We start from the raw sequence: 12,058 nt of genomic DNA on the forward strand, positions 1-12,058 counted from the left end.
ATTCAATTTATCGTCAATATAAAGCCACAAACCAAATTCAGTTTAAATTCAACAAATGCTGTTAAGTAAGGCTGCAGAGACCAAGGTCTGGATGTTGGGCAATAAGAAGGCATTACTCCTGTGAATTATGTCCTGTGTGTGTGTGATTTGGATTTTTAACATAGCTTTAACAATTTTTAAGACATGTCACTACGATGTCTGCAGTGTGGCAGTTTACAGTAATGTCTAGCACTAGGGCATCATGCCACAGACATATATCACCATGTTCCACCCAGTCACATTATCCTGACACCAGGCTGACCGGTCCTAACACTAACCTCTTAATGCTGAGCACCAAGCAAGGCACTGCTAGTACCATTTTTATAAGTCTTTGATATGACTCAGCATCCAAGGTGGACACTTAGGCCACTGCAGCAATCCAATTACGTCCTCAAAAGCAGAAAACAAACTTGTTTAAAGTGATATTAATATAAAGCCCCAAACTATAATAAAGATTTGCTGCAGAAACCAGTCAGGTTTATTTGGGTTTGGTTCGGTACTTTACCTAACAGGAATACTAGGTAGCTGACCCAGGCTGGTTTGATGGTAGGATTTGAACCTGCAGCCTTTAAGTTGTGAGACTGGTATGCTAACTAATGAGCTACCACAGCTCAGCAAAGTCAGGAGGTTGTCTAGTTGGAAGCATAATTCATTCAAGGTCTGATCAATACAGTGCTGAATATCAAACTCTGTTGTTATCTAGCACTGCTGAATATCAAACTCTGCTGAATATCAAACTCTGCTGAATATCAAACTCTGTTGTTATCTAGCAACCCCTGTGAAAGTAAAGCTGCTGAAACTAAAGTTAGATGAATTTGAAATCAGGGGTCATAACTCCTCTAAATAATGACAGGGATGGCTGGAAATTGAATTCTTTTGATGTCTTATCATTATAAAGCTGCATACCAAATGTGGTTAAAATCCAACAATTCCCAGTAAAAAATAAATCTTCTGAAACCAAACTGATCATGAATAGACAAAAAACATGATTACTACAGAGTTCTGCCAGCTTTGTCAAACAGAGCCATAATAAAGCTTAAAAGAAATATTCTTGCTCACTGATGTCTTAATTGTGTGCTGTCAATATGTTCTTTCATCTACACACTCACCAAATGGTTCATCACTAGTTAATGCTCCTAATGTGACACTGGTAACATCATATCCAGTGTTGTACTGAGACACAAGATTCATGGGTACCTTCATCACTGTTACAGGGATACCCTGAAAAATGAAGATACAAGCATGAATAAAAATATTTTATAAATGTGCTACAGTAAGTAAAAAATTAATTGTGCCAGGTAACCAAGCTAACCAACATAGATCAGCACAGACTAAATATACCATATATGCTCACTAAAAAGTTGAATCCAACTAACTGCCAACTTCACAGACCCAGATCTGCTGTCACATAATGTACTGGCAGATATGGCTCTATGCAGTTTGTTTGAAGTAATTAGTAGAATAAAACAACATAGAACCTGTTCTGCTGGTGCATTATGTGACAGCAAATAAGGGTCCATGTTGTCTGCATCTGAACGCAACTTACAAATGAGTATATACAGTAGCTGTACGTACAAAAAGTTAAACCATCTGTCAAATTGACAGTGAAATCCTTTTTTATTTAATAGCTGTTTGCCGGATTATAATTATTATTATCATTCCCCATATTATACATTTTTCATGTTCTTTTATTCTGAAGTTACCTAAAATAGTAAAATCTGAATCTAAAAGCATGCAGGCAAACTCACATGATAAAAATCCCATGAACATTACATGAAGAAAAATTCAAATTTAAAATGTTTAATCTTTGTGTTTTTTTAATTTGTAGTTAATATCTGTGTACATCTGACTATTTTTATCCTGCAGTTAACAGAAATATGGTAAGGACTTGAAAAGATTCACTTTAAATAAAGGTACAGAGGTTCCAACATATTGTGTTTCGCTGTGAAAACTGTCAGTAAAAACACTAAGTGGACCACAAGGGTGTGTTCTTTCTAGAGAGGTTCCAACAGATTAAGTGTGGCACTGTGAAAACTGTCACTAAAGGACACTAAGTGGACGAATATGTCCTTTCTATAAAGGTTCAATTCATTAAGGAAAAAACATTACAAGCTTATAATTTATAAGCAGGTATCCATTTTATGGGGATACATTAAGGCAGGTTTACCTGCACAAGATTTCATTCTCAGAAATTTTTTTAAAATCTCACCTGTTTGTCTCTATTTGTTTCCATATATTGGGAAAACTTGTGATTAGGTTTCTGACTGCCATCAAACTCGGTTAAAGAAGATGCAATCTTGAAGTGATTGGCTTCAAGGAAATTCATCATTAATGTAACCTAAAACAAAACAATAGAGATACATTTTATTTCATCTTTTACATATTAACTTTTTTAAACAGACATAAGCTGCCTTTTCTCTGAATGTTAAATACTGTAAAAATCAGAAATATTCATTAAAGATTTAATTGTTCTTGGATGGGTAGTAATAAATATCCATACATTTAAATCCACTACAAAGTCTTTGTTTAGATAGGGTATTGAGATGATAAACAGTGTGGCCCCACACAATTTTATCCCCATGTTAAAGTTTGTTTACTTTCCAACCTTGAATTTGTATCCCCATGAATATTTTAGATTCTACAATTTATTGGGTTTGGATATGTAGAATAGGTCTGATGGACTCTTCTGCAAGTCACCTGGATGCGTGACCACAGGTTCAATTCCTACTAGTGAATCAGCCCAGGTCAGCTATCTTGGTACATCCTTTTGTAATGTACTTTACTCCAATTGCCTTAGCACTGAATAACCTACCAAAATACCAAATGTAAACCTATTTCCTTGGTTTTTGTTTTCCACACAAACTTTCAAAGATGTTTTTTTTTTCTTCTCCATTTCAACATTTCTCTGAATCATATCTACGGTAATTAAATTTATTTTTTGACAAAGCATAATTTATAAATACTCAAAGTTCTTCAGTTCATTTACTTGACAACATTTACATGTAAAATGTAGCTTTCAGCTGTATAACCTGGCTCATCTGTGTTTCTAAGCTTTGTTACTTGTGTCCATATACGAGATAAGCTGATAGATATTGTTGAGGAAGACTTCCTTTAGTAACTTATATCTATATACAGTAAAGTTCATGTGTATTTTTGGAACACCACCCATCACAGTAGGCCTGGAGAGAAATTGGAAAGGATTAAGAAAAGAAACCTCCACCATCTCTCTGCATGTCCTGACAGAGTTGCAGCAGCAACTAGCAGAGAATTGCTCAGAACACTACGCTTTCTCAGAATTATTGAGGATGACCATCCCAGATTGAATTGGTCTATATCATATAGGCATGGTTTACTGTGTATGACTGCCACAAGCATAATCTTTAGAGGTTTACAGAGAGGTGCTGATTTATCTACATGGTTATCAGCTGATTCAAAACATTTCCTAGTTCTAATGAAGATAATAAGACATTATATATAATGCTAAATCAAATTTGTATATAATATTAACATAGTTGCAATGCCTCACAAACTGTATTAATACTTCACGCATCAAACTTTACTGCTCAAATTATGCTTCTGTCATTAACAAAGGAAGATCTTAATTAATCTAACCTCAATGTATTGATGAAATGAATAATAATGTGGAAAACTCACATTTTAGATGTTCAGAGATTTTAATTTTCAACAAATGTATTACATTTTGCAATGTATTTGCAATGTATCACATTTTGCATAGATGTCTCCACATGTATCATATGGTATGGTAATGTATGCTGATGTGAAATCATGCATGAAAGAGCTATTGGAACTTGTGAGATGTTGTTTCACTTCAGTCAGGTATGAATACAATTTTGCTATTAAAAAGATTTGACGTTTATTTTTCATTATCATTCTCTTCACTACATAATATCACTAACTTTAACATGATAAATAATGAAGTCGACTGCATAAACTGCAACAAAAACAAGGAAATGAATGCATCTGTACATTCCAATAACACAGTATTTAGAAACAAGATTCATTAAGGGAAATGTACTTGAAATGGATCTACTACTAGTTGCTTTGATCCTTGTTTCAATTTAAATTGAGGATTCCAAAGGATAATAATAATAATAATAATGAGGACTTTGTATAGCGCCTAATCTTTAGAAGCTCTAAGCGCTTTACAACATTAGACAACACCTATAAGATAAAAAACATATATAATGATATGATTACAAACACAAACACCATGAAATTAGAAAACATAAAATAAAAAAAAATGCTGAGAATATTTAAGGTAGGAAACATTATTAGGTCTTTAAGTTTGTTCTTGCAGTCAAAATAAGTGAGTTTTGAGAGCACTCTTGAATGTGATCACTGTGCCTTTGTGTCTAAGTCCAGTGGGCAATTCATTCCACGTTGCTGGGCCCTGGTATGCAAAAGAACGCTGTCCATATGACTTTGTTTTCATAGTGGGAATAAGGAGTATACGATTGTCAGAAGAGGAGCATAAGTATCTTGCTGGTGTGTACACATGGGTGAAGTCGGATAGGTATGTTGGACTAGAGTCCGACAGTGAAACATAGCACAGAGAACAAATTTTGTATTTGATTCTGGATCAAATGGATAGCCAGTGTAGGGTACAGAGCAGCGGGGAGATGTGTTCTGATCGTGGTACTCTAAGTGGCGTCAACTGAAAGATATTTGCAAATGGAGCTGATGCATCTCAGCTCAAGATATGCAGCCTTGCATATGTTCATGACATGTAGGTGCAATGTGAGAGTACTGTCCAGAGTAACCCTAGGATTCATACTGATTGTGTGAATTTAATGTTGGTGTTGCTGATATTTATTGTTTGAGGTAAAGAATGTAAATGAGAAAATCTTTGTGTTGTGATCAGAATGGCCTCAGTTTTGTCATCATTCATCTGCAGCTTGTTACATGTCATCCATGATTTCACATCAGAAATGCACCTCTCTACACCATCGATGGTAGCATCAACTTCAGTTGGGTGGCTAGATTTGTATATTTGGGTATCATCAGCGTACAATTGGTGTGACACTAGATGATGATCTATGACACTTGAGAGCGGCTGAGTGTATAGAATGAAGAGAACAGGTCCAAGAATAGACCCCCTGTGGAACACCACAACACTGATCAACTGGGTTGGAGTGTATTCCATTTACAGACACAATTTGTGTCCTGTTGACCAAGTGGGACTTGAACCACAGTAAGTCTGTATCATGAATGCCAAATACATGCTGGAGATGGTGAAGTAATATATCATGGTCTATTGTGTCAAATGCAGACAAATCAAGGAGGGTGTGGACTGTAATCTTTCTGCTATTCAAAGCAGAGACAATGGCATTAACTACTTTTAGAAGAGTAGTTTCAGTACTGTCGCAAGGGCGATATGCAGATTGTACATTGCTAAAAGAGACTCTTTGAATTCAGATGAGATACAAGCTGGAATAGAACAACCTTTTCTAAGATTTTTTTATATGAATGGGAGATTAGAAACTGGGCGGTAGTTCTTTAAATCGTTAATATCTAGTGTTGGTTTCTTCAGCAGAGGCTTTACAATGGCAGTTTTGAAAAATGGTGGGAATTCCCTGGATGAGAGAGAGGTATTAATAACATCAGTTAGTGAAGGCAATACTGGATCTAAGCACTCAAGCAGCAGTGATATTGGAATTGGATCAAGTTCACATGACTTTGGTGCACTCTTCATCAGGATTGTACATACAAAATCCTGAGACAGGTTCAATGCTGCTAATGGTTGCCACTCAAATTCTGTATCCCAACTGTATGGTGACAACGAGTCAATTGAAATTGTGGTGTCAAGCTTATCTCTAATGGTCTGTACTTTGTCATGGAAAAAATTTGCAAACATGTCCGTAAGGTCGACTGGAGAAAAGGTAGCTGGAAGTGGTGTACATTTGTTCCTTGACATTAGCTTGTTAGTAATCTCGAAGAGGTCTTTGCAGCTGGAACTTTCCATGATCTCAGTAGTGTAGTGGGCTGATTTCACTGCATGGACTATATTTGTGACATTCTTCTTAGCGCCTTCATAGATTTGTTTATGAACAGTGAGTCTGGTGGAAAGCCAAAGCCTTTCGGGATGTGGTAGAAACCACTAAACCAATCTGTGATTAATGTAGAGACCAGATTTCTTTTTATCAACTGTTTCATACTAATGCATACAAAACATGATCAATGATATCCATAAAATTGGTTTTCACTTAGATTGTTTCATTGTTGTTTTGTACTGTATATAACTAATGAATAAATGGTATTACTGATATTTATAGGTCTTTTACTTGCATTTAGTCATTGCATCATGTCAGAGATAAGGAAATTTGACATCCATCATTGTGTCTAGAGAGAGAGGGGGGACAGAGAAAAAGCAATAAAAAAAGGCATCCACATGTTTGTGTAGAGAGAATTTTACAGGCATATATAATCATTAGCGTGTGCGTGCACAAGAGAGAGCAGGACATGTGGAATCAATCCATTGTCTTATTTGTACTGACTGCAGATGACAACTCTCTCTCTCTCACACACATACACATTAAACACAGAATCCATATCACTACTCCACAAGTTATTGTAATCAATTGTACTTATCAATAAAAACACTGTTGTACATGCTTTGGTAACAGTTTAAATATTTCCTGATTGCAAGCTTTCTGAAGTTAGTAGCCTCATCTTTCACACCAAGCCAAAAAGACATTCATGCCATGAAAGTTTTTCATGATTCTGAGAAGAAATTTTCACCAATGTTAGTTTCAGAAATAATGCCTACATGATTATTAATGCAAACAAAATTGTACTTTTTCAATGCATGGCATGTTGACATTGTTAGGCAATCTTCCAATATAGAATAATAAATTTTACCAATAATAATCTACACATACAAAAAGGGAAATTTGGCAAAGTTCAGAAAATGGTAAGAATATTAATACTGTACAAGACATTATAGCACTATGGTGAGAAATGAAATAATGAATATTCACGACACAGAGTGCAAACTCATGGCCTCATGTTCTGAAAGTCTTGTGTGTATCACACTTTATCTAGCACTAGGGCATCATGCCACAGACATGTGGCATCATGTCCCACCCAATCATATTATCATGCAATCCAGTCTTAACAATAACCTCTTCAAGATGAGTGCCAAGTGAAGCCACTGCTAGTACCTTTTTGAAAAGTATTTGTTATGACTCAACTGGGGTTCAAACCTGCGACCTCGTGCATCCAAGGTGGACACTCTAACCACTTAGACTACTGGAAAGGTTTGCATTGAAAAAAGAGTTAGATCTATGTTATGATTAGGTGACTGATACATCAGAACCATATAAATGATTTTTTCTTCTTCTATAAAATCTGAGATTTGACAATTTTTCCACATTGTTATTCATTTCAACATTATGCTGAGGTCAAATTAATTAGGAATAATTTCCAAACTTCCAATGTTAATGATGGAATCATAATTTGAGCTGTTAAGTACAATGCATGAAGCTGGATGGCTTCAAGTGCTAAGTTGGATGGCTTTGTGAGTTAGCAAAGCACCTTTCCCAAGTTGAAACTGACACCATCTTCTGACGCTTGTATTTTGTTTACATTGGTCACAGCTAATGAAGCCAAGTTATATTAGGGAGAGACCATTTAAATTTCTAAATGGGAGGATACATGCTTGAAAACTATTGTCTTGTTCTGATACAAAAAGGGATACTATGCCATTCCTTGCTTTATTTTTCAGGAGAAAAAAAACATATATACTAAGCAATGTAAATAAGGACTTAGTCAGTACTCAAATAAGGAACAATAATGGAATTTATTGAATCATTAGGCCTAGTCCAGCTGGTAAAGTAACCCACAAGGGTAATACAGATATCAAGCACTCTTATTGATCACATTTATACCATCCTGCCAGACATTGTAGCATATGTTAATGTACTGAATGTTGGTCTTAGTGACCACTATCCTACTTTTTTGTTACAAGAAAGGTAAAATGCTAGAGAAATAAGAAAAATACACACAAAACTATCACTTACAGATCGATCAAACATTTTAATGAAGAACAATTTTTGGATGACCTGTATAAAGTTCTTACTACTAAAATCCTAGATGCCATGAAAATATGAGATCAATTCAAGGCTATTGGAAACCATGCACAATCTAATGTATGGAGAAATAAAATAACAAGTATGATTAAAAAAGCTAACAAAAACTTCAATAAATGCTTGAAAACAAAAAGAGCAACTCAAATTCTATTTGGAAAGTTTTCCATGAAAATAGAACACATGGGGGAACACAAAAAGATCAGACAAATAATATTCACTCACTTCTGGCAAATGACGTTATAGTCACTGATGATACTGACATCGCAAATGTTTTCAATGATTTTTTTCATTAACATTACCACAAAGTTAAAGGATCCAGTGACAGAATACAACTTTAATGAACTAAAATGGTTTGGCTGGAGCAAAATCCCTAAGGAGGTATATTTTTCTATCCCACCAGTATATAAAAAAAACTTTGAACTTAAGACCAAGAAAGCTAAGGGACTTAATAAGATTGGTCCACGACTCATTAAAACTTTGCCTCAGCTCTTTCAGATAGTATATCATTCATAATCAATTTAAGTATTGCAACCTCATGTGTCCCCAACATATGGAAAACTGCAAAAGTAATGCCTAATCACAAATCTGGTTATAAGGATGATACTAAAAACTAATGGTCAATCTCAATGCTACCAAACTTGTCAAAATTGATCGAAAAATGTGTCCATGACTCGTTCATGTCATATTTAACCAAACACTTGCTGTTATACTGTAACCAATATTCATGTGAAACTGCCTTGATCTCAATGGCTGATAAATAGCTTCAAGCACTTGATCAAGGTAGAATAACAGGATCTGTGTTTCCAGATTTAAGGAAAGCTTTTGACATGGTGGATCATGAAATCCTTTACCAATGTGATGAAAGCACAGTTAGATGGTTTACTTCATACTTAAGGGAGAGAACATAACATGTTTATATAAATAATGTTCTGTCTGAATCTGGAACAATTAGATATGGAGTTCCACAAGGCTCAATTCTGGGTCCAATACTATTTATATTACTTATTAATAACCTACCACTTTTACTAGGGGGCTCAATTTTATCATCAGATCTCTGTATAGATGACAAACCATTTCCAGACATCCAAAACACAAAGAATGAACTGGAAATTTCTTTATATGATGCCCTAAACAAACTGAACAACTGGTGCACATGCAACGGCATGGTGGTAAATACTGGTGAAACTAAAGAATTATCTCAACACAGCAAAAAAAGAACAAATCTTAATAATGATTGACTATGTCTGCATTCCTGTCAACTCCCATGCCAGGAGAAAAAAAACTCCCAATATTTTAGGATCCTTCCATGCCTACCTCCCAATTTCATAACATCTCCCGATTTTTGCAGACAACTTCTATTTATTACATTATGTTTCTTCATTTTGATTTCTCCTAAAAAATAATTCTACATAAATAAATATATCATAAGCAATCCAAAGAAGTCATGTTCTATTTTATTACCATGTGAACATTGTTATGACAAAATATTTATTACATAATAAAGAATTTCTTCTTCAGCAAACAGAATGTTAAGTTTAAACATTATTCATGTAAATATATGATTTTTTTTTTTTATCCCCACAACAATACTAAAATCTGAAAATCACAACAACAAAAAAGAACACAGCAATAAAATTGTGAACAATTAGTTTCAATCCCAAGAATGATCACTGTGAATGCTGTAACATCTCCATTCCCATGAAAGAAACTTACACAAGTAAATACCTGGCATTACTGTACCATATATATAAACATTAATTACCGTCATTAAATTAAAAGAAGGAACGAATAAAGAACACGCAGAACATGCTACTTAAAAACTGATTCAGAATGCTGGTAAATATGTAAACAATGTTAAATGCCTTATGAGTTGACAATAAGGAAATAAGGTGGGATATAAAAGGTGGGAAAAATAGTTGCCACATGCATAAACTTGAGACTGCATATTGAGGCACTAATCAGTTATAACAAAACAGGGCATCGTTTATATGCCAATCAATTGCTGGTGCTTACATAACACACTGTAGAACATGGTTTCTTTGAAGCATGTCAAAAGCTAGTCCTTTTCACATGACAACTGCAATGATAAGAATTAACTGTTAATTAGCCATACTGGCTTTTTTGCATGTTTCCTTAAGACTAAACTTTGGTCACAGCTACCAGAATGTGAAAAAAGGGCAAGTCCTGGGGAAAATAACAGGGCGAAACTGCATGTACTTTGAGGATTTCATGTATACCGGACCCGAAAGATTTATTAATATTTAGTGAAAACAGGCTTTAAAAAACCCTCCTGATTTTTGGCCCTAATCTCCCTTTTTTATTATTCAACCTTCCTAACTGGGTTCTGGAAAGCTGACAGGTATGTGTCTGACAGGGAAGGATACAAAACTACAAATGGTCTGTCATTATAAAGTACTTGGTATTTTTGGTAGATAATAACCTGACATGGACTGAACATATCAAACATATCAGCTAAAAAGTCAATTCAAGTTTATGGCTTCTCATTAGGATAACACATTTTCTCCCAGAAAGAAACAGAAAACTATTTTATAACAGTTACATACAACCCTATTTCGACTACTGTAAAACAGTAGGGGGTAAAAACATAACAAAGCTAGCATATCTTCAAAAGAGAGCATTTGGGCTAATATCAATCCAAAAAGAAAGAAAGGAAAATTTAGCTGGTAAGTTAAAAATATTACCTCTGAAGACCGAATCTGATTGAGAAAAGCCAAATTAATCTACGGGATATTCAATAATAATGCTCCTGAATATTTACCATCTTTATTCCAGTACAGTAAAAAATGAAATGAGCAACCTCTGCTATGAGCAAGCACCTGTCATTTCTAACCACAATCGTAACACACAGATCAATTTTATTATATAAACACTCTATTATGAGCGACCACCTGCTGAAAGCGACTGGCGACCATGAGGTCTTGGCAAAATATGCATTTTGGCACTGCTATGAATGACCACATTGCAAAAATGGGGATAAACTCCACTGACCTTTATTTAATCCAATGACTGCTTATACATTCTAAAACAAAAAAAACGAAACAGATGGCTGGCTACCGGTACCTGAAATTTTGTAGGTATGTTTATAAATTCATATTTTCAATTATAAACCAGACTAAAGTACCTGTAGAGTATTCCAAACTTCCTGGCCTTATCATCCCTATCATAGTGGAAGCATCATAACTACTGCCAATATATATGAGTAGGACCCAGTATCCAGTTTATTAATGACCATATCATGAGAACAAAGACAGACACCACTGACCATAATATAATCATTTGTAGCTACAATTGCTTGAATAGTACTGATTGTTCTGATCAAAAACATGCATGAAAAAAACCCTCCAAAAACAGGATTCTGGCAAGCCATGTGTATATAGTGACAGATGATACATTCTGTAAACCAGGCTAAAGTACATGTCTTTAGAATTAATCCATATTGCCTTGATGTAAATAAGGTCTTTGTCCATTCAACCAGCAAGTGAGAATTGTTTGAGGGATTCTATTGATAGTGTTAAAGGCTTGTGATATGTGATGTGTCAATTAATTAAATTAAAAAAGACAAGGTTTTCTTGTTTGTCATTATTTACAAATATTACAAATGATTTAAACTTTAAAAAAAAATCAAAATTTTTAAAAATTTGTTAGCTCAACAATCTAACAGAAAAATCATGTAATCATGACTATATGTCCTTAATTATGAAAAAGTGCACCTACAGAGTATGGTATGGTTTTATATTTGTAAGTCGTGAAGGGAACAAATATTTAAGATCAAAATAAGTGCATTGGAAGTCCTATACAGCTTACCGTTTATACAGGAGTTTTACTAAATTTTGTGTTTTGCATGCAACTAAAAAGAAGCAGTTTCCCTTTCCATACAATCCATTTTGGAG

The 12,058-nt window shown here is 34.7% G+C and overlaps 1 protein-coding gene across 3 annotated transcripts in view; it reads right to left on the minus strand.

Moving 5' to 3' along the window:
* Positions 1 to 12,058, minus strand: part of LOC149776268 (nostrin-like) — a 136,389-nt gene that overhangs the window by 15,281 nt on the left and 109,050 nt on the right. For all 3 annotated transcript variants that reach the window (XM_089942701.1, XM_089942700.1, XM_089942702.1), the window contains 2 exons: positions 2,249 to 2,377; positions 1,149 to 1,260 (listed from right to left, as the gene is read on the minus strand). In XM_089942701.1, coding sequence (XP_089798827.1) covers positions 1,149 to 1,260; positions 2,249 to 2,377 — 241 coding nt within the window. The remainder of the gene's footprint in view (positions 1 to 1,148; positions 1,261 to 2,248; positions 2,378 to 12,058) is intronic.

The sequence above is a fragment of the Sinohyriopsis cumingii genome, chromosome 18 (genome assembly GCF_028554795.1).
Source record: "Sinohyriopsis cumingii isolate HCF-2022 chromosome 18, ASM2855479v2, whole genome shotgun sequence".
NCBI classification, from domain to species: domain Eukaryota; kingdom Metazoa; phylum Mollusca; class Bivalvia; order Unionida; family Unionidae; genus Sinohyriopsis; species Sinohyriopsis cumingii.